The sequence below is a fragment of the Ceratotherium simum genome, chromosome 1 (genome assembly GCF_057802395.1).
Source record: "Ceratotherium simum simum isolate JZ-2026a chromosome 1, ASM5780239v1, whole genome shotgun sequence".
NCBI classification, from domain to species: domain Eukaryota; kingdom Metazoa; phylum Chordata; class Mammalia; order Perissodactyla; family Rhinocerotidae; genus Ceratotherium; species Ceratotherium simum.
The window spans coordinates 32,139,216-32,163,662 of NC_141900.1; the positions used below are offsets into that span (position 1 = coordinate 32,139,216).

The 24,447-nt window shown below is 40.5% G+C and overlaps 1 protein-coding gene across 4 annotated transcripts in view; it reads right to left on the bottom strand.

The window, feature by feature from the left end:
- Nucleotides 1-23,077, bottom strand: part of ELAPOR2 (endosome-lysosome associated apoptosis and autophagy regulator family member 2) — a 178,820-nt gene extending 155,743 nt beyond the window's left edge. For all 4 annotated transcript variants that reach the window (XM_087446031.1, XM_087446080.1, XM_014788143.2 and 1 more), the window contains exon 1: nt 22,778-23,077. In XM_087446031.1, the coding sequence (XP_087302157.1) occupies nt 22,778-22,966 (189 nt within the window). In that variant the 5' untranslated portion in view covers nt 22,967-23,077. The remainder of the gene's footprint in view (nt 1-22,777) is intronic.
- Between the last annotated feature and the right edge of the window lie 1,370 nt (nt 23,078-24,447).

A 24,447-nucleotide genomic window follows, 5' to 3' on the forward strand; every position in this document is an offset into this window, starting at 1 on the left:
CTTATCACACTCATTTTTCAGAATTTTCCCAGCTGATCTCAGAATACATTCTATTTTATGAACCTGAGGATCATTTTATTCCCTACTCTCTCTCTCCAACAGACACACACTCCCAAGGGGGAAAACTATATTTGGATTTTTGGGGATTCTTTGAAATGTATAGATTAATTTGTGGAACATGGACATCTTTACAATGTTGAGCCTTTCTGTTTAAGAGTATGATATAACTCTATTCAGGAATAATTCTTACAAAACATCCCTGTGGGGCATGATCATTTCCAAATGAGAAAACAAGGTCTCTGCAGCTGAAGTGAAGCCATAGGTCAGTGAATAAACTCAGGAGGATTAAAATGAAAAGCAAATTTCACCTAGGCCTTCCTTACATCACTAACATTTGGGTCTTGTCCTATAGAAAAAATCCTAAGCCACCTCTCACGGATGTAACTTACCTCTAAGATTGAGTCCTCCTTATTCTAGATCATCCTACAACCTAAGGCAGAATTATAGAAGGCTGACACATTCGAAGGCCCCCAAACCTTGTCTTGAGGAATATTAAGTATCTCAGGCTAAAAGTCTAAATTCAATTGACTTAGATGACTAAATGAAATTATAGAACCAGTCATCTGCTGGTAAAAAACACAAATACGTGTTACACCTGGGTCCGGGTCAAACAAAAGTAGCATAGGCCAGATTCACCAAGCCTTCTTCTTCACTGTTTGTAGACAACGCTTATTTTCTAGAAACTATCAAGCTACATCCTTCTGCCCAGTATGACCATAATGGACATGAAAAATTCCACATTCAGTCAAAAGTATCCAACAAGAAGCACAGACATAATCCCTGTTTCCCTAAAAATATAAAACTAGGAGGAAGAAAGTCATAAAATATTGATCTTGGAAATGACTTCACAGATTTTATCTAAAGCAGTCTCTTTCTTTTCCAAATGAGGAGAATGAGTCCAAGAGAAAGCAAGCTACCCAAGGTCACACAGCCTATTAGCAACAAGAGAAGTCCCGTAACTGGGTCTCTTGACTCCCTGGCCAATGCCCATCCCACCACACTCTGGTGCATACATATCCAATAGAACATTACCTTCCTATCAATTCATTTCCCATAAAAAAAATTGTGATAGAAATAAAGCTTTTCTTCTGAATAATTAAAATTAGACTATATGCTTCTTAAATTGTTGTAAATTTAAAGGTTGATTCTGTAAGTAAAATTTAACAAAAATTAAGACTTTATCAAGTACTTTTAATAAATTTAAAACATTTCATTTCAAATAAAACCAAATTTGAGCACAATTCTTCAAAAATCTTCAACATCCTTAAAATATACATGTTAGACATATATCGCATTTTTCAAGGAGCCAATTAATTCACTGAAAAAAATTGCCAATTGGAAACTCTTGTCAAACAGTGTAGGAATAAAGGTGTACATTTCTGGCAGGCCAGCCTAGGAAAGAGAAAAAGCAGCAGCTGGTACCAAGGAAAACCTTAAACAAACATGTTTTCCTGTTGTATTTGCTTAAATAAGCCAGTCTACCAAAACATAAAATCAAGACCTACACATAGATCTGCTCCCATATGCTCTCTGTATTTCATCAGTACAGTCACTGAGAAGCACTAAGAAAAAGATGCCTCTCCAAGTCAATGAACGTGCGAGAGTAAGGGGAAAAGCCGGGAGGGCTATGATTTCATAAATGCAGAAGAACATCGAATTCAGATTCGTTGAGCCGTAGTCATCAATGAGGTCAACAGTGGAGCCAGGACAAGAACCCGTGGTAACAAACTGTCTGCTTTAATACGGTTAGCGTCTGAACTACTGCCAGGCTTCATCTGTGGAAAAACCACTGAGGATCTGTTCGCTGCTATTTTACACTAGAGGAGAATCAGCTTTCCTACTCATAGTGGGGTTTTTTTAATGTTTAAAATTAAACAACATGAAATTTTTAAAAAATTATTTAAATCAAGTATACAAAATTAAAAAATCAAGGCTGCCTTCAAGAGACCCATTCAGGGGCTATTTTATGGCATTGCCAAAGTTAGGTTTCCAAGCCAAAATATATCCAGATAAATATTCTATTTAACACTAATTTTTACCACAGATATTTTCTTCATTTTAAAGCACTCTATTCTGTCTTAATGCTATAAGGGAGTAATAAGCCCCCCAAAAATATTTGCTATTCTACAATTAAATTTACATTTCTTCCTTGTTGCACTAGCAACTTAAAGCTAATGGGTCCGTGTGCTGACAACTACAATCATTAGTTATGATCTGTATTTTAACAGTTTCCAAATAAAATCCATTTCAGTCACAAACTGTTTTATGAAGATACATCTTAATAGCCTATATTTCAACTAAAACCCGATGCTAGAAAGAAAGTAACTCTTTATTTTTTTTTTTAATTTTTTGTTTATTGCAGTAACATTGGTTTATAACATTGTATAAATTTCAGGTGTACATCATTATACTTCTATTTCTGCATAGATTACATCATATTCACCACCCAAATACTAATTACAACCCATCACCACACACATGTGCCGAATTATCCCTTTCGCCCTCCTGCCTCCCCCCTTCCCCTCTGGTAACCACCAATCCAATCTCTGTCTCTATGTGTTTGTTTGTTGTTGTTATTATCTACTACTTAACAAGTGAGATCATATGGTATTTGACCTTCTGCCTCCAACTTATTTCACTTTGCATTATACCCTCAATGTCCATCCATGTTGTCACAAATGGCTGGATTTCATCGTTTCTTATGGCTGAGTAGTATTCCATTGTGTATATATACCACATCTTCTTTATCCATTCGTCCCTTGATGGGCACTTAGGTTGCTTCCAAGTCTTGGCTATTGTGCATAACGCTGCAGTGAACACAGGGGTGCATGTATCTTTACGCACTGGTGTTTTCAAGTTCTTTGGAAAGACCTGAACAGACATTTCTCCAAAGAAGATATACAGATGGCCAACAAGCACATGAAAAGATGTTCAACATCACTAACTATCAGGGAAATGCAAATCAAAACTACAATGAGGGGGCCGGCCCGGTGGCGCAAGCGGTTAAGTGCGCGCACTCCGCTGCGGCGGCCCGGGGTTCACTGGTTCAGATCCTGGGCGCGCACCGACGCACTGCTTGGCAAGCCATGCTGTGGCGGCGTCCCATATAAAGTGGAGGAAGATGGGCACAGATGTTAGCCCAGGGCCGTCTTCCTCAGCAAAAAAAGAGGAGGATTGGCGGATGTTAGCACAGAGCTGATCTCCTCACAAAAAAAAAAAAAAAAAAAAAAAACTACAATGAGCTATCACCTCACACCTGTCAGAATGGCTATAATTAACAAGACAGGAAACAACATGTGTTGGAGAGGATGTGGAGAGAAGGGAACTCTCATACACTGCTGGTGGGAGTGCAAACTGGTGCAGCCACTATGGAAAACAGTATGGAGATTCCTCAAAGAATTAAGGATAGAACTACCATATGATCCAGCTATTCCACTGCTAGGAAGCAACTCTTTAGAGAGAACAGGATAGCCAGGAACTTGCTGGAACTACTTCCTTGGATCATACACCTAGATATACAAATATGTGCCAATTTCTAGAATGCTTTTCTTAACCCAACAACAAAACTTCTTATAATAAACAACTTAATTTCTCTCTGTAATAAGGGTGCTATTCTATGGGGTCAGATGTTGGCCTTTATTTAGAACTAGGCTGTGCTGCCATCTTGATAAGGCCAGGGAGATGATACATATATTTTAGGTAGGTGTTTTTCTAGAGAAGGCACTTTGATCTCTCTCTTCTCCTTCCCAAGGTAGAGAGATTTCGCATCTACTAGCTTACTTGTTCTACTATTTTAAACATGAGAGAAAATGAGAAGTCTAAGAAAATTCTAACCTCCTGTTCATATAAAGTATTAAGAAACCATCTCTCTAACTCGTTTTATATTCCTTTTCAAAGAGGCAGTTCACTAAAGGTCCAATTCAGCAAGCGTTCATTTTACAACAGGAAATCCACCTCCTGGCCCAAATCCTCTAAAGCAAGACCTAATGTCACCAAGACAACCAGATTAGGTAACCAACAATTGTGCCTAAATATCACCCAGCAGAAAAATTTTAAATGTTATTAGAATAAAACTTCAGAGAAGCCTACAGGAAAATAAAGGTTTTATACACACCCACGTCCCCTCACAAATTCATACATTGAAGTCCTAATCCACAGTACCTCAGAATGTAGCCTTATTTGGAGACAGAATCTCTACAGAAGTAATCAAGTTAAAATGAGGTCATTAGGGTGGGCCCAAATCCAATATGACTGGTGTCCTAATAAAAAGGGGAATTTGGGCACAGAGACAAGCATAGAGGGAAGACAGATGTGAAGAGACACAGAGAGAAGACAGCATCAACAAGCCAAAGAGAGAGGCCTGGAGTAGATCCTTCCCTAGAAAGAACCAATCCTGTTGACACCTTGATTTTGGACTTCTAGCCTCCAAAACTGTGAGATAAGAAATACCTGCTCTTTAACCCACTCAGTTTGTGGTACTTTGTTATGGCACTAACTAAACTAATACAAAAAGATATCCCCAAACTAGAAAGAAGGAGGAACAGGCGTGTGATATAAACAAAATGGCTGAGCTTGATAAAAAAGTCTCAAACAGGATAGGAAACTATAGGTGTGCCTCATCATAAGAAATTCTTAAACAAGGTATTATAAATAAAAAATAAGGGGCCGGCCTGGTGGCATAGTGGTTAAGTTCATGTGCTCCACTTCAGTGGCCCAGGGTTCATGGTTTCGGATTCGGGCGTAGACCTACACACCACTCATCAAGCCATGCTGTAGCAGCATCCCACATACAAAATAGAGGAATACTGGCACAGATGTTAGCTCAGGGACAATCTTCGTCAAGCAAAAAGAGGGGGATGGGCAAAAGATGTTAGCTCAGGGTCAATCTTCCTCACCAAAAAGATAAAAATAAAAAAATAAGGGCCAGCCCCAGTGGCCTAGTGGTTAAGTTCAGTGCTCTTCACTTCCACAGCGCAGGTTTGGTTCTTGGGTGTCGACTTACACCACTTGTCTGTCAGGGGCCATGCTGGCGATGGCTCATATACAAAAAGAGGAAGACTGGCAATGGATGCTAGCTCAGGTGAATCTTCCTCAGCCAAAAAAGAAAAGAAAAGAAAACCAGAATCACTAATAGTAGAACAAAATCTTGCATTTGGAAGGAAACTTAAAAGTATAATTTGTTTAGCATTCCCCTCACCAAGTAACTATTTGCACTTCCCCTTTCAGCTACTGCCATTTTCTCTTCTCCTCTTACTAGCAAAGCTCCTTGAAAGAATTGCCTCTTCTCATTGTGTCTGCCTCCTTTCTTCTCATTCTCTCCTGAACCCACTCCAATCAGGCTTTTGCCTCTACCACTGGATCAAAACTGCTCTCCACAAGATTGCTGATGGCCTCCACCTCACAAAATCCAAACACCAATTCTCAACATTCCTCTCACTAGATCTAACAACAGTGTTTGATTCAGTCCATCACTCTCTTCTTCAATTGGCCTCTGCGACATCATTCTCCTCCAGTGGCTCTCCTAACTCTGCTGATGTGCCCCAGCACTTGGTCTTTGACCTCTTCTTTCTCTAGCTAAAGTTACTCCCTAGGACATCTTAGTAAAGACTATCGTCTCTTTCAAAATATATAAAAATATATTTTATATGCAAAATATATATAGAATCCAATAGCTTCTCACCACTCCACCCTAACATCTTAATCTAAGCTGCCATAATGCCTCACCTAGATTATCGTAATACCCTAACTCATCTATTTTCCACAGAGCAGCTAGAGTGATCCTTTTACATATAAATCATACCATGTTATTTCTCTGTTCAAAACCCTCCACGGCTCTCATCTCATTCAGAATAAAAGTCAAAGTCTTTAACATGCCCTAAAAGGTGCCATGTGATCTGCCACACCCCATCCACTCGTGACCCCTATGTTTGCACCTCCTGTCACGTCCCACTCCAGCCACTATTGGTCACTCTTCTTTGAACATCAAGTGTATGCTCATCTCAAGGCCTTTGACTTGCTATTCCCTGTGCCTGGAAGCCCTCTCCCCAGATGTCTACACGGCTTGATCCCTCTCTTCATTCAGGTACTGCCCAAATACTATAGCATCAAAAGCCCTCTCCTGACCTCTTAAACAGATACCTCCTCTGTCCCCTCACCTCCCTTATTTTTCTTCTTAGACTTATCACCACCTGTCATGTATTTGTGTAATGTCTATATTCTACCATTCTATAACTCTGTAAGAGCAGGAATTTCCTGTTTTTGTTCACTGATGTATTCCTGGTACCTAGACCAGGGACAAACACAGGTGCTGAATAGATATTTGTTGGAAGAATAAATGAACATCATATGGTCTGCCACAGAGTAGGTGTTAAATAAATGGCACTTTGAAAAATAACCATTAGACAAGTGATTCTTAACCATGGCTGTACACTGGAATCTGTTTCCTGGAGCCTATCCTCAGAGATTCTTAAATTAGAAATAAATCATTAGGGCCGGCCCTGTGGCTTAGCGGTTGAGTGCGTGCTCTCTGATGCTGGCGGCCCGGTTTCGGATCCCGGGCGCGCACCGACGCACCGCTTCTCCGGCCACGCTGGGGTCGCGTCCCACATACGGCAACTAGAAAGCTGTGCAACTGTGGCATACAACTGTCTACTGGGGCTTTGGGGCGAAAATAAATAAATAAATCTTTAAAAAAAAAAAAAAAAAAAAAATAAATCATTAGCCTGTAATTCTAATGTACAGCCAGATTGAGAACTACTACATTAGACTATAAGATCCTCAAAGAAAAAATGTTTTTCATCTTTGTACCTCCAGCACAGCAGTTGGCAAAGTGATTAATAATGTTGAGTAAATGAATGAATCCATGAGAAATGGTGATTTAGTCTTCACTTGTATACTTGTTTTGATGAAGAGCTAACTAGTTTATAAAGCAAGTCTTTTCCATTGCTGCACATCTTTAAATGTTACAGTTCTTCCTCAATCTGAAGAAAGATCTTCCTCACTATAACATCCACTCATTGGTCCCAGGTCTGCTGTATGAAATACACCTGAAATCCATTCTCTCAAGGCAGCTCTTCCTGCATTTAGAAACAATCGTAATGAGCCCTTTCATTTGGCTTCGTCTCTAGTCAGGACAAATCAAAGCAAATGTAGGAAGTGTCATGCCCCAGATTCATTCTGCCTGGGCAGGGGGTATCTCAGCCACAAATAAGGACATTTAATCCAGCTCTTTAATAATGAGAGGTTAGCTGTACCAGAGAGAGAGAGGAAATGGCTTTTCAGACACTGGCCATGAATGAAGCATGTAAGGATGGATGTGCATGAGAATCTCTGGAAACTGGGAATTGTGGTTAGATTGCTGAATAAGAAAGAGGGGTGAAATGGAAGGGAGTAAAGAGCATAAGAAGAAAGCTAAAAAGGTCACCTGAGACCACATGATAAAGGACCTCGTATACCATGTGAAATGATTTATTTTATGACTGACTGGATGTGGAGTTTAGAGACAAGAAGGAAGAGGACTAATGAAATCAAGTCAATCACTATTAACTAATCAAAAACAGAAGCAAGAAGAAAAACTAGTTTCAAGTAGAGGGTAAGATAATAAATTTGGTTTGGGATGTAATTAATTTGAAGTACTACAGGACATCCTACTAGAGGTGTCTTTTAAGGAGGTATAAATGAGCTTTTGGAACTTGACAGAGAATCAAGCATTGGAGGCTGGATTTAAGAGTCATTTAAACAAGGGTTGTAGGTAAGACAAGCAGTTGGATGAGAAATGTTAACAATGGTTCTCCCAGAGTGGAATTACAGGTGCTTTTCATCTTTTTTGCTTGTTCAAATTTTTCAAATTGTTTATAATAAGTATGTATTACTTCTATTTATAGAAAAACAAGAATTAATAAAGGAAAATATGGATAAGATCATTCACAGAGGATATGTGCACCGTAAAGAGAAGACCAAAAGCAAAAACCTGGGATAACCAACATTTACTAAGAAGTAACAGAAGAGTAGCTACCCATAGAAACAAGATATAAGATTGAGTGATACCAGATTCAGTGTCTCAGAAAGCGACAGAGGAGCAGCCTGGAAACAGAGTTATATGCTGCAGAGAAATGGAGTAGGTTGGGGATTAAAGAAAGCCCTGGTAATTAGGAGTTGATTACTAACCATAACAAGAGATTTAGGAAAATGACTGGAATCAAGCCAGACTACAGTGAGTTGAAACGAGAGTAGAAAATTGAAGAAAAAACGGTAAAGAGTCTGTTTTTGAAGAGAAGGTCAGAAAAAAGTCATAGCTGAAAAGAAGGTCAGGTTAAGGACTAGTTTGCCTTTATCTGTGTCCACCACAGAGAATGCAGAACTCGCTATTATGAAGTCAAGTGAGTTACATTCATTCTTCCTGTCCTTCCAAGTCATCACCTACTGCTACAGAAGAAATAAATCTAAATGGGACATGTCAGCCAGTCTCATATAGTTCATATTATCAGTACCTTTTGTCTTTCTGCAGGAAAAAAAAAAAAGAACAACATAAGAGGCCCCAAAATTCACAGAATCACTACTAATCTAAAAGAATTCTTACCTTGTTCTAAATACAAACATGTTAGTCAACCAAATTCCCATTACTTCCCACCAAAAAAGAAAAAATACAACTAAACCTAGTTATCTTGCTGGATTTATGTTTATAAAAATATTATTTCAACTAATAATGAATATATTTAATTGTCCTTCCAAATGAATCCAAGACTGCTCTCATTATCTAGAGGGTACAGAAATGGTCATCACAATGAACTAAAAAAAGTCCTCATTTTAGCCTCTGAATGGGTGGTGGGAGATCCACCTTTCTCTCCTGCACTCTAAGAGACACTAATTGATAATTAAATGATCTATAGGCAGACAGGCAGGCAAGGGAAAGTAGCTCCAACAACAAGCACATCTAACTGACTAACTGAATGACCGGCTTTTCAAAAATCGAGATTTATCTGAAATAGCACTAAATAGCAAGTGAAACAGAAAACTAAATTACCTCCCAGAATATCTCAGAATGCCAAGAATCCTTTAGTGCTTACATACACATTTTAGGCTGCTGCTGCTGAACTTTATAAACAACCTATTTGGAGTACTCACTAATGAGTTCTTGATATTCATAGATTACATTAGCATATTGGAGCTTAAGAATATCAAGTACTATGATTAGAACTATATTATGTTAAAAATAGATAGGCATATGTGGTATAGCCATACAATGGAATGCTACTCAGCAATAAAAAGGAACAAACTACTGAATACACCACAATGTGAATCAATCTCAAAATCATTATGCTAAGTGGAAAAAAAAGCCACGCCAAAAACAAGAGTGCATGTCATATGATTCCATGTATATAAAATTCTAGAAAATGCAAGTGAATCTGTAGTGACAGAAAGCAGATCAATGGCCACCTGGGGACAGAGCGGAGGAAGGGTTGGATTACAAAGGGGAAGCAAGAAACCTTTTAGGGGTATTGGAAACGGCTGTCTTGATTATGGTGACGGTATACAATGTCAAAACTGACCAAATTGCATATTTCAAATATATGCAGTTTAGTGTACTTCAATTAATCATCAATAAAGTTAAAAAAAGATTCAAGCAATTGTTTAACCTTCCCATAAAATATCTGTATAACACTTTAAAGCAATATTATTTACATGTGAACAAAGAATAGACTAATAATAAATGATTGTTTTTAAATGGGTTAATATGTCTAAAAACACTTAGAACAATGCCTCACCCATATAACTGTGATATAAGTATTTAAAGAAAGAGGGATAAGGAAGAGAACAAAACATTAAAATAGTTGTGATAAAATGACAGAACTATAGTCCACCAATTTTTATTCTGTATTGTCCTCGGTATACACTGTTTTTTCAACAGAGTTTGGCCTTTTGTATTTGAAGTTTTACAGGCTTCTGGTTTGAGATGTCACTGGACTGAGACCCCTCATTCCCACTTACCTCTTTGTCTCTATCCTTTATTTCCAGAATTGTACAGGTAAAGACAGAGGCAGAACATGCCCTAGGTCCGGTGCCTGTCATGTGCTGCTTACCACGGAAGAACCACAGACAGCTCTGCTTCTTTAAAATTCTAAAAAAAATTCTCCCAATCAAGAATCTAGTAGAGACAGAATGAGATCCCCTCAGTTGATTAGCATAGCATGAGAAGAAAGTTTGCCAGACAACAGGAATTGGACTAGGGACTGCACAGACACCTCATCCTTGACAGAAGAGGAACAATAGCCACCCACACACCTGTGTGGATAAAACACAACAGTACAGAGAGCTCTCCTTGTTAAAACAGGTGTGACACCAACGTCTACCCTGGAGGAGGAGATAGATTTCTGAAATGCATGAGAAAGGGATTACTACCTTGGGAAAAAGGAATAATCTAAAAATGATTGATTAAAGGAGAAAAAATTATAAATAGCTGCTTGGTGCACTTAAGATTCAGTACATAGCCTCCTAGAATCAGCTATAGAGAGCTGTAAGTCTAGACCAGTTCCTGGTAGGCGGAGTAGGAGGCAGTGGGGTCCAGTGGAAAGTGAGGTCTCTGGAGACAAATATATCCCCACCTATGGCTCATTAGCTTTGTCATCTTTTGCAAGTTATTAATTGCCTTTGAGCTTCAGTTTCCTCATCTCTAAAAGCAGAAGTATGGATTGCTGTGAGGATTACTGTTAATATAAATAAAATATTTCACACATTTAACTGCTCAATAAATGGTACTTGTTATCAAGAAAATCAAAGATAATTAACTGATGAAATATTAGAATTAATGAGACCGCTCTGTAAGAGACTAGACATACAATTAATTTTCAAAAACCAATGGCTTTTCAATATATCAGAGAAAAATCAATTAAAAGGTGAAACGGTAGGGGCAAACTGCCATACAAAATAGTAACAAAAAATACTTAGAAATACAAAGACTATGCCAGTGAGAAATACAGAATGCCTCAAACGCTGAAGCAGACTATGTCTTCAAATGTGAAGATAATACTGTAAAGAGGACAATTTTTTCCAAATAAATGAAGAGATTTAACAGAATTCAACAGAAAATTCCAGTGAGATTTTTAACTTTTCAAAATTATTCTGAAGTTGAACTGGAAGACTAAATGGAGTGAGAATAGCTGAGAAATCTCTAAATGAAAGAAAAACAAAAAGTGTCATACAAAATCATATAAAACTCCATGCAATCTTGGTACAAAAAAAAATCAATAGTATAGAAAGTAGTCCAAAAAAAATCAAATAAATGTTTGTGCAGGTATGTATACTATAATGTGCCATATATCATACATAAAACAAGAAATTATAGAGCCGGCCCCCTGGCTTAGCAGTTAAGTGCGCAGCGCTCTGCTGCTGGCGGCCCAGGTTCGAATCCCGGCGCGCACCAACGCACTGCTTCTCCGGCCATGCTGAGGCCGCGCCCCACATACAGCAACTAGAAGGATGTGCAGCTGTGACATACAACTATCTACTGGGGCTTTGGGGGGAAATAAATAAATAAATAAAATCTTTAAAAAAATAAAATAAGAGAATATAAAGAAAAAAAAAAATATATATATATATATATGCCCACACAATAGATGGCAGAGAAAACAAATCAATGGAGAAACAATGAATTACGAATTGTTCAAAATACTATTTGTGAAAAGTGGCTATTCAGAAAATAAAGTCAGAGGCTTACTTTACATCAAGCACTGAATAAAATTCTAAACGAGTCAAAATGTGGGAATAAATTCACAGCATATTGTTAAATGCAAAAAAAAAAAAAAAGTAGATTACCAAACCATACATGCAGAATATTCCCATTTTGTAAACAAACATGTATATTCACAATGAAATATACGCAAAGACATTTGATACATTGATAGAGGCAGTATATTCTGATGGTTAAGAGTGTGGGCCCTGGGCCCACAGCCTGGGCTCACAAGTAACTTAACCATGCTGGAAGTATGAGGACCGACCTCATTAGAGTTTGGAGGATGAATAAATGAGTTAATAAATGAAATGCCTTAAAATTGTACCTGTCTATTGTTTTTTTTATTTATTATTCCTATTACAAATGCTAAGATATTAAGAGTGGTGTGCGTATTTGGTGGGATTATGGGTGTTTTTACAGCTTTATTTTTCTAGAATGCACACATATTGCTTTTAATTTTTAAAAGGTCAAATGTAAAACATGAAACCATAAAGAATTAGAGTAAATGCTGTTAAATTTATCTGCTCTTTAAATAGGGAAGCACTTCCCTAGCATACCAAGCTCAAATATGTTTAAGCATCTACTGTTATTTTGGTTCAAGTTATTTCCTAGTATGCATTATTGATATGCTCAAGAATTATCAAACAGAAGTCAGCATTAAACTTACATTTCAAATGGTCAATTCTTCCCACTCTCAATCTTAGGATGTTAAACACCAAATGGCATTGTTTTATGTTTACACTGTAGCAATCTTAGAACAAAGTGCTAAGGACAGTAGATTAATAAAGAATGTGTCCTAGAACTGAAGCACCCAGGATAAAGATTCATCTTCTCACCTGTTATAGTAGGAATGTATATAACCTTGAGCAGTGACCCAGACCAGCAGTCTGCTCAAAACAGGAACCCTGCAACTTTCAGAATACAAAGAAGCAGCTCATGGCTCTACAGATATAAAACACCTTCTTGGATGAAATAAATTCTGCATTCTTCTGTCTACTACCCACCAATCCTAATCGTGTCCTCTAAATGAGCATTATACCAATGCCTCTTATACATGACCGCACTTAACATATATGAAGTTCACTCTCGTGACCCCCTTAAGTCTTCTCAAGCTAAACATCCTCAATTCCTTTGATCAGTCCTCAAGTATTTGGACATACTTTCCAAACAGTTCATCTTCCTAATTGGCACCTCAAGCGAACATCTCCCTATGTCAATGTCCCTCTTCAAAAACTGCACCTAAGTTTAACTGCCGACCTAAGCTAAATATCTACCTTCTGTGACTCAAGCACTCTGCTCGTATTAATAGAGCCTAAGATATCACCCCCATCCCATCATGACTTTTAGCAGCCACATGACATCTGTGGCTTCAAAAGTACTTTTAAGGAAGATTTCCTCAGCCTATGCTTGAGCATCTAAATTACAGAACCAAAAACGACAGTCTACATTTAAAACAATTATGTTTGCCCATTATTCTAGTCTTTCAAAATCATCTTGAATCCCAATTCTGCTTTCCAACTCATTAGGAATCTTTCCCAGCTTTCTGACTTTACAAAATTTGGTTAAGCCTTTTCAAAACCAAAGCATTGATTAAATCAGTAACAGAACAGAGATTAAATACTAAGACCAAAGATACTGCATTGGAGACCTTCCTCTAGCTTAGCATCAGTTCCTTAAATTAATAACTTGAGGGTTTGTTCAAATAGCCAAGAATCCGCCTAGTTATACCATCACTAGGCATATACTTCTGCATCTTGTCCACAAGGATATAACGACATTTTGAATGCTTACTTCACATCAAGAACCACCATGTCTGTATCATATTCCAGATCTACTGGTCATCCACCACTTCAACCCTCAGCCAGCTCTGTGCTATCAGTCTTTACAGGCTGCGGCTTTTCAGTTGCAATCTCAATCAGTTCTCGCTCTGCTTGCTTCTTAAATGCTGGCATTTTCCTGAGCCCTCTCCTCAACACACCGCTCTTGCTCTGTGCTCTGAGCCTGGATGACCTCATCAACACCAGTGGCTTCAAGTACCTCTTCTGTGCTCATGGCTCCCAAGGTTCCTCTTGGTTGCACTCCTGAACATCCAACTATCTCCGGGAGAGCACTGTTTGGATGTCCCACAGGCACCTTAAACTTGGGATGCCAGAAATGAACTCATCCTCTTTCCTCCAGCCACCTACTCCTCCTAAATTTTTAATCTCAATGAAAGGCAGAACATCTACTCAGTAGCTCAAGGCAAAAAAAACCTAGAAGTCATGGCAGACTGAAATTTATCACTCAGCTGTCAAATCCATCTCCTCCCTCCCCCTCCATTCTCACTGTCAGTTGCTTAGCTCTGACTTTTATTTTTCCTCCCCATGGGACAGGCAACAGTTTCCCAACTGATCTTCCTGCCTCCAATATGATCCGCCTTTTGCCTTCCTCCACTCACAAACAGAATAATCTTTCTAATCTGATGTCAGTGGTCCCCACAGCTTTCCTCAACAGACCTCAGTCTCTGCCTTCTTCATAATCCAGTCATCTCTTGCCGCTCCCAGCTATGTGCCTTCACTCTAGCCCTTGAAATGATCATATGATTTAATTCCTCTGTTATACAACCTATTTTCTTTGATTGAGATATGCTGGCCTCTGTGCATCCTGTAAAGCACTTCTAGAAATCTTTGAAAGCTCAGCTCAAACGGCACTTTCTCTGAGACCAGGGCTCCTTTGCCTGACTTAGTTGCCCTTCTCTGTGCTTCTATATAACCCTGTGCATCACCCCATCACAGACTTAACCCACCTGTGCTATAATCATAAATTCACGTATTGTTAGTTTTCCTATGAGAGAAATACATGATATGAACTGATTAAATGCTATGAACAAATAAATATGAATGGCTACTGAAAAAGAAGTAACAGAGAATGAAGTAAGGCTGTCCTGAAATTTCAAAACACACTCAGAATAAAAACTGTCAATCCAAGCCCAAGAATTCTTGGTCACTTTGCAGTTGCTTCAGTGTTTTTCTCAGCCAAACACATGGAAGACTTCAAATATTACAGGAATTTAATAAGGTTCTATGTACCAAACATTAGCTTTTAAAAATTAAAATTTATTCCTATTTAATATGTTAAGGGAAATAATTCCATATACATTTTTGTGGTTTAAATAACTAATTGCTTTCTCTGGGTATTATATTATCTCAAAACACGTAGACAGGAAAAAAAATCTAGGGAATATATTTGCAATGTATACTTGTTATCCTTACTATACTAAGAGCTCAAATACACAAGAAAAATAAAGAAAATACCTACACAGAAAAAGAGAAATACAAAAAGCTAAGTGACATGAAAAATATGGACCCTCAGCAGTGATTAAAGAAATGTAAATTACACCAATGAGATACCATTTTCCACCATCAAATTAGTAATGATTAATCAATAATTTTCAGTATTGGCCAGAGTATAGTTCATATCCTTCTACCTAAGATTTCTGCTGCAAGTAATCTATCTTCAGTAATCAGAAATTCAGACAATGTTTTGCATTGTTGTTATAACATATTTATACTACAAATAATTTAAAACAACCTAAGTGCCCAAAATTAAATTTACTCATTCATTCAACAAGCTTTTTATTCATTAAGCCCTTACTATGTATCAGGCATTGTTTGAGTTGCTAGGGATACAGTAGTTTATTAAAAAAGAAAAAGAAAAATACTGTGTTGTCTTTATGGAGCTTACAATTTATTGGGGGGATCATAAAAACAAAATAAAGAATTAAAATATATATTATGATGGATGCTGAAAAGTGCTATGGAGACAAATAAAAGCATGAAATGGGGATAGAGAAGAGGAAATTGCAATTTTAAATAGGTGGCCAGAGAAGGACTTACTGAGATGACAGTTGAGTAGAAACCTGAAGGACATGAGAGAAAAAGCCAAGCAAATACCTGAGGGAAGAGAGTTCCAGGCAGAGGAAAGAGTCAGTGCAGAGGCCCTGAGAAAGGAGCTCCCGCAACACATTCTAGAAAGAGCAAGGAAACTGGGAAGGCTGGAGCAGAATGAAAAATGCGGAGAGTAATAAGTGATGACATTAGAGGCTTACTGGAGGCCGGATCTTGATGCACCTTATAAGCCACCATCAGAGCTTTGGTGTTGAATGAAGCCTTAGAAGAGTTTTGAGCAGAAGAATAAGTTTTTGACTTATGTTTTAATGTGATCTCTTAGCTGCTCTGCTGAGATCAAAGTGAAGGAGATCAAGACGGGAAGTTACAGCAACAATCCAGGAAAGATACGACGGCGGTGTGGCCCAGAAGGTCCAAGCAAAGTAATGAGAAGTTCTGACTCTGGCTATTTTGAAGCAGAGACAAGAGGGTTTGCTGATAGATTGGATCTAGGATGTGGGAGAACAAGAAGCCAGTGGAGACCCCAGAGTCTTAGGCCTCAGCAACTGAAAGGGAGGCATTGCCATTAAAGGAAAGGGAAAGACTGCATAGGAGTAGGTTTGGGGTGACGTCAGGTTTGTTTTCTATCCAACTGGAGACATCAAGCTTGTGCTTTTCGGGAATCCAGGGGATGGTCCACACAAGAGATGTACATTTGAGAGCTGCCCATAGAACAGATGGTATTTAAAGCTAAGAGACTGGATGACATCACCAAGAGTGTGAGGATGACAGAAAAGACAGGAGGGTTAAGGATGAAGGCCTGGAATGCCCCAGTGTAAAGAAGTCACGACAATGAGGAGTAACCAGCAGAGACTGAGAAGGGTCAGAGTAGGGTAAAGAAATACAAGAGTGTGGTGTGCCTGAAGCTAAGTGCAAGTTTCAGTGGTGACAGAGCAATCAACTGGGTCCAGTGTTTCTAATAAGGCAGCTAAAGACGAGGAATGCCAGCTGGATTTAGTGAAGAGAAGGTCACTGCTGGACTAGAAAAAAAGAGTTTTCAGTGAAATGGTGAAATGAATAGAAAAGCTAAACACCCCCACTGCACACAGTCATTTTCCAACACAGCACTTAACAGCAAATGTAATTACATGATATGTAGTGGTGTTTTGATGCTGTCCCCACAAGATTATTAAGCTCAATGTGGGCAGGGGCCATATATGTTTTGTTCAACATTTTACTGCTAGTATCTGGTACCTAAGTACACAATAAATATGTGTTTAACATTAAAATATTACATATAATTTAGATTAAGAAGGGCAAAAAGGGATGAGAATTACCCATGGTTTCTTCAGAGGGAAGGAAAAGGCAACCAAAATTTGACTGGTGTTTTCTGATAATAAAGAATTATTATAAGATCCAAGACATTGCTGAAGAACACACTATGGTAGGAAAACGTGCCACTCTATCCTATGCTCTGCTATTTCCATCCCTTGTGCTAAAATATGACACTTCACGGATCTGTCAACTCTTAGTTTTACATTGTAAATATTGATGGTGTGAATACTTGCTCACATTTGCCTAAAACATGAGAAATGGTTCTGAGCATAAGAACTTGAAATAGAAAATTCACCTCCACAACCATAAGAGGCAAGATTAATCACGTTAACTGCTTGAAAACAGAGGTTGAGCGCTAACTCCTTCAGCAACAGTGTGGCTTTCGAATCTCTGACACCCTCACCCACAGCCCATGACCTTCAGAGACTTCCTGCAGAAAGGATATTTCTCAACTATTCCCATCAGAGTCTGAAACAGAAAATATGGCCATTTACAAGTCTTCTGACTTATGTGGACTTGGAAGACCTAATTTCTTACCAAATCTAGGAGGGCTATATAATAAAATTCTACTCTATCACCACTGCCTCACCTCCCAGTTAATCCTCAACCTCTCCCCACCACTCCACAGGAACCACTCTGGCATTGAGCACCAGTGACCTAATTGTCAAGTTCAACCCTCTCTTTTCAGTCCTCATCTTATTTGAATTTCTTTGGGCATTGACATCACAACCAACCATTTCTTCTTCAAAGGCTTTTCTCCTTTCTTCCTTTTTTTTTTTTATTTTATTTATTTTTGTGTGTGTGTGAGGAAGATCAGCCCTGAGCTAACATCTGCCAATCCTCCTCTTTTTGCTGAGGAAGACTGGCCCTGAGCTAACATCTGTGCCCACCTTCCTCCACTTTATATGGGACACTGCCACAGCATGGCCTGACAAGCGGTGGTCTGTGCGCGCTGGGGACCGGAACCCGGGCCGCCAGCAGCGGAGCGTGCGCACTTAACCACTACGCCACAGGGCTGGCCCCTCTCCTTTCCTCCTAACTCCATACTGTCACATTTCCCTTATACCACCCATTACTAACATGTCTCCTTTGTGTACCACTTGATTTCTGCCCCCTTTTAATGTTGGTAAAACCCAAGTCCTATCTTTCGTCCTTTGTTCTCACTCCCTGAATGATCTCAACCAATCCAGCGGTTTCAACCATGCCTTTCATTCAAGTGATTCCCACATCTCCACACCAGCCCAGACCATGCCCCTGAGCAACAGGGCTTGATACCCAACCACCTACTGAACAACTCTCTGAAAGGCGCCCTCTCCAGAACCCAGCTCTTTATCTTGTCTTGTTCCCATGCCTCCTCATGGAGGTTAGAGGCACTCTCTTCTAACCAAGCCAGAACCTTTCATTCCCTCACCCTCCACATTCACTTACTATCAATTCTATCTTCTAACATGATGCCCTCTTTCCATCTTCACTGCTACTCCTTAATTGAGGTCTGTCATCCTTTACCTGGTCTATTGCAATTGCTCCTAGTAGGCTCACCTCTTTCTATTTCCCACCCCTCTAATGTGGCCTCACTAAAGTATATTTTATTACTCTTGGTTTTTAAATCCTTCTACTGCTCCCCATCACCTACCAAATGAAGAGCAGCTTCTCAGCATGACATAAGATCAGGCTTCTGCCTGCCTCTCAGACTCATCTCTCATTCAGCTCCTCGTAGCGCACTGTACTCCAGTTATAACCAATTATAACCTAATGCTGTTTTGTGTTTCTGCCCTTTTTGAATCTGTGCTCTACACTAGAAATATCTTTTCCCCCAAACTAGCCCACGCTCTTATCTGACCCTTGTCTGCTTGGCAAATTCCTGCTCATCTTTCAAGTCTCACGCACTTCCTCTGTAGGGCCTTTTCTGATCCTCCCCACTAGATCTGACTGCCCCTTTCTTTTCTAATGGCACCAAATCACTTCATTACAATTGTCTGTTTACATAGTCTCATCCTCACCCAATTAAATTTATATTTTTTTAATTTGTAATTTCATATCTTCTGACATTTTGCCTGGCACATAGTATAAGCCCAATAAATGTGGAATAAAACTGTTGGCAAAAAGTCATCATTCAGTCAAGATTTAGAGAGACCAGTAGAATCGTGCATGTAGGATTTTAGAGCAGTGAACTACAAATCAAGCTATTTTGTGATTTAATTTTCCAAATTTAAATAATGCATACAAAATCCATTTAGTTCTGTTCTTTACTCTCATGCACTTTCTCTTCTAATACTTGACTCCAACTCTGAATCATCTGTTAGGCTTTATCTCTTTTTCCTCTGGCAGCCCCTTCAAGTCCTATTATTCAATGAGTAAAAAATTCCATTCCATTCAATTCTTGGATAAGCCTATCCTCTGAACCTCTGAAGTCTCACTGTAGACCCTTCCTGAAATATCAGGATCTAGGTCTACTAATCTAGCAATAATCAACTCTCATCTTCAGAGATTTTTTTTTTCCTTTAACTTATATTAATCTTATCCCATTCTCACTATAAATATAGGCAGGTCAGTTTTTTTTTTTTGTTTTGGTTTTTTTTTTGTGAGGAAGATCAGCCCTGAGCTAACATCCATGCTAATCCTCCTCTTTTTGCTGAGGAAGACCGGCTCTGAGCTAACATCTATTGCCAATCCTCCTCCTTTTTTTTTTTTTTCCCCAAAGCCCCAGTAGATAGTTGTATGTCATAGTTGCACAAAGGCAGGTCAGTTTTTATCACCATCATTTTATAAGTGAAAAACAGATGCCAAGAAACCCAGAGGATACTTATCCTTCATAAGTTCCCCCATAAAAAACCTGAGCAATATTAATTCTGTACTTTCTGATGTCCAGTCCTCATATTTTTTTTTCTTTAAACGCCATTTACCAAAATCACATCCTATTGTTGTGCTTCATCTGCTGGCACATTGGCTTCACTTTTATTTCTGTCTCCCAAACTACAGCCTTCCTGTTTGTGCCTGTGTTTCCACCCTGCTGATATGATCACCAGCTGAACATTCCAAAGCAATCATTTGTCTCCCCTTTTCAACGCCATAATCCAATGACTTTGACAAAGGAAGCTGTATGTTGTGAGTTTCACCCCAGAGTCCAATCTTCTGCAAAAATCTTAGTGAAACTCTACCCATAACCCACTTGACTTTTTGAAGGGCCTTTTCTCCAACTCAGGCAATCATAACTAGATTACTCCCAGGCCAATTTGCTGTATTTCTTGTCCTTTTCCTTTCACTGCTTTCCTCTAAAACCAGGCAAGGAAAATGAGTAACTTAGTTAAACGTGACTACTTCTATAAAAACAGTGATAAATGAGGATGAGACTCAAACTACTGGGGAAAATGAGGTTTAGAATTACCTGCAGATCTTTCCATACTCTGCTTCAACATTCTCCATATTTTTAAGGGTTGGCTTTAGTTTCCAGCCTCAGACCTCCTCACTTTAACTGCTCTCATTCTCCTCCCCGCCACATGGTGCTGTCCCTTACAGTGAGGCACCTCCTTTTCTGTTAACAAAGAGTGGAAAGGGATAAACCGGGAGGAGTGGACACAAAATAGTTACTTTAACTGTGCCTTGGTTCACAGGAGTTTGGTCCACATTTCCATAGCTATACCTCAGAGGAAACTCCCTCCCTACCCATAAGCACAAGCAGACCCTTACCCTCAAATCCTGAAAAACACCTCCCCTTCTCAGTTTCCTCTTAAAAATAATGTCAGAGAGAAACGATCAATTCTACAAATTAGCTCAGCTGATTAGACCAGATGCCAAGGAGCAGATTCATCCCCTGAGAGGCCACTTGGCCTCTCCTAGTTCTAAAGGAACCTCTAACTCCCAGTCAATCATCTTACAACTGTTTGTCAGTCATCAGGAAGAATATAAATGGATCTGTGCATCGCCACTTCTAAAAACACAACTAGCCACAGGCAGGCTCAGTAGCATCCTCCCATATATTTTATTTATTCCCATTTTCAGAGGGAAAGTTCAAACTTGAGACCTCAAGGGATTGAGTCCCATGCAATTTCTAAAGACAGTGCAACGAGGAGCTGGGATTAATTGAACACAGGCTTCCTGAACCTTCTGTCATCTCCCTGCCTGTCATTTCAATTTTCCTGTCTTAGGTTGCAGAGTCTTACCCCATTCTTTCTGGGTATACATGTGTAGAACACGTGCTCGTCTAAAGGATCAGTCTAGTTGTAGTGACCAAAAGCATCACCCCCCAGCCCTGACTTTCACCTGTTTCAAGTAGATTCTTCATTACTAAGGATTAATGTTAAAAGAAGTTTAACACTTTTCACTTCAGAAGAGAAATATGTCTGCACATTGGGGCTGAGGGTTAGAGGCAGGGTTTAAAGTTTGTCCTGGTACAATTGTTCAACTTGAGGATGTCCAAGAAGCAGCTTTTCTGTGGAAACCTGGAAGAATGGATAATCCCAGGTGATTAATACCAGTAAACTCTGAAATTAAACACAGCTGTCTGCTGTGATGTCCCCAATGACAACACTACTGTGTGCTCGCACACATGCCTTCCATCTGATGCTCTTTCATTTCCGTCTGTCTTGGGACTTGTACTGTGGGAGAGGAAGATGAAATTCATGGATGACAGACGATGCTTAGAATGCAGATATTCTATACTTCAAGCCTGAGCAAAATTCAAAAGTGACAGCATCATACACAACAGAACAGGGTCTGGCCTTTCTTCCCAGAGGGGCAATGGTTAGCTAACCTATTTTTGCTACATAAATTAAAATGACCCATCACCCTGACTCCTAGCATTCTTCCAAAAACAGGATCCACTCTTCATACCCTCCCCAACATAATCACTCAAAGTAGGTCAGAAATGTGGCTTCCTTCCCCTCATTGATTTTCATTAAGAGGATGAACTTCTGGAACACTAAAGAGAAAGATAAACATCCAACATAAGTACCAATGACAACCCCTGTAAATTTTTGGCACACTAAGTCCAGTTCCCCTAAAAGCAGAAAAAAATCCCATCACCCATAATTTATCCTTCTTGGCTGTACATCAACAATAATCTCAAGCTATAAAACACACAGTCGCAGCAACACTTCACCCAGATGATGAACACCTCCCAAAAGGAGCATATTCACTCTGTCTTTTCTAATTTTCTAGATCACCAACCTGCCTCTTCCCTAAGTACACACTTTTTTTCTTCCTAATTCATATCCTTATTGTGCCAGAAGGACGCCAAATGACACCACACACTGGGCTTAGCAAATCCCCAGGACCTTATCAGGAAGCTGAGTGCAGGGGAGTAGGAATAAGGGGTTTGTAGAGACAGGGGAGTGGAAAGGGGGGGAGGGGAGGAGCGGGAAACCCTTCTGTGGCAGTATCTGGCTCTCTGGAAAAGCTGTGAAGAGGCGGGTCCCCAGATCCCACTGGCGGGGCTTCCCCAGTCTCCTCCCCTTGCTGAAATCTTTTCCTCGGCCCCAGGTCCTCAAGCCTAGCACTCCAAAGAGGGCGCCGCAAAGTCCTTCAGAGCCCTGAAAACACACGAGCGCAAACAGAAAAGCATCACCCGAAAGACAGCAAAACCACACAGCCTCTCCCATCCAGCTTCCCGGGGCAGGCAACTTCATCTCTTGAAACAAACGAAAACCTCTGTCCTCCAAGGAAGGAAAGAGGCGATGGCAGGGAGCAATAAACAGACGCCACCCTCACCCCTCATCCTCCGCTCCCTCCTCTCCCTTCCCCCCGCCCCCCCCCCCCGCAAACTCCAGGTAAAGGACCAGGTGCGGCTCACCTCCTGGCAAGGAGGAAGCGGGCGGCTGGAGGAGGAGGGCAGGTCCCCAGCCCAGGCCGCCTGGCAGCCGGCGAGCGCCCAGCAGCAAATCCAGGCGGGGCTCCACGGCGGCGAGAGCCCGCCGCGGGGCGCCCCCGCCGGCCGCCCGCGGCCCCTCCCCCGCGCCGGCCCCGGGGCGAGGAGCAGCATCTCCGTCCCGCTGCGCTCGGCCGCCGGCAGGAGGGCAGCCTCCCCGGGTGGGGCGCGCTCCGGCTCCCGGGCCGCGAGGGCTGCGCGCTCCGCTCGCCGCTTGCTCGCCCACCGCCCGTCCGCCCGCTGACAGCTCGGCTGCGCTCGCGGCCCGGGCAGCCGGCGCCCGTGCTCCCGTCACGCCGGAGGGAGGGACCGCGGGGCGCGGGCGCGGCGCGGGGGCGGGACGCGGGGCGGGGACGCGGGAGCCGGGGAGCAGGTGGCGCGGACGGGGGCTGCGGCCCAGCCGAGCGGGTCCTGAGGGGCTCCGCGCAGCCGGGGCGGCAGCCTCGTTCCGCCGTGGAGGCGAGAGACACCGGGGTCCCTCTGGAGTGTCTCCTATGCTCAATCCCCTTGGCCCACGAGGAGGGGCGCTCCAGGGTTGAAGCCAGAGTAAAATACAAGACATCAGGACATTGTTTTCCGGCGGTGGGTCTTTAAAATTTCCCTACTTCTCGCATCACACGCAAACACACAGATGGCCCCAGGAACAGCCCTTCGTAAGGATCCAAGTTGGCCAGCGTCAGATCCAATTTTTAGGTCATTAAGATTTGCGTGAAATGGGGGGGGAAAGGAAATGAAATATCGATGCAGTTTGTGACTCAGTTTTCTCACCTATTTCATGAAAATAATAACAATACCTAACCATAGGGTTGTTACCGGGATTAAATAAGTTGAGGCACATAAAGCACTGGAAGAGTGCCTGGCAAGCAGGAGGTGCGATATGTGTCGGTAGTAGTTACCATAATTATTGCTGCTATTGGCGTTATTTCATGGGGATAACGTGCAACCTTGGGCAAGTAAGCCCTTTTGTTTCTGAAGCAAGCATTTTCTTCATCTGTACAATGTCTAAAGTTCTGTGAATGACCGAGTTATCCTGTTGTTCAAAAGGAGCACCCAAATTTCTGATAATTGAGTACCTGGAGAAATCTACCTGGCCGACTCAATATAAGTTGACTTGAATTTGTCTGTGGCACTGTCTCTAATGTCCTTTTAATTAACATTTCCACATGAAACATGAAAGTTTTATTCTCTCTCATGTGTGTGTGTGTTCTGATTATAACAATAATGCACGTTTATCATTAACATTTTGAAAAATATTTAAGAGTATCAAGAAGACTATAAAAATCACTGGGGATCCCACCACCCAGAGATGACATTATTAATGGTATTGCATTAGCATCTTGAGGAATTTCCTTCCTGGTGTTTTAACTGTGTGTACTGCAAAACTGGAATTATAATTTGTAACCTGTTTTTATATTTTCCTTAACAACATGAATATTTTCTCAAGTTATTAAAGTCTCTGACAACACAGCTTTAATAACTGTAAAATATATTCTACTGTTTGGATACACATAATTTACTCTTAGATATTAGGCATTGTTTCTCAAGTATTCAATGTTATAAATAATTCTAAAATGAATGCACATGATACATAATAT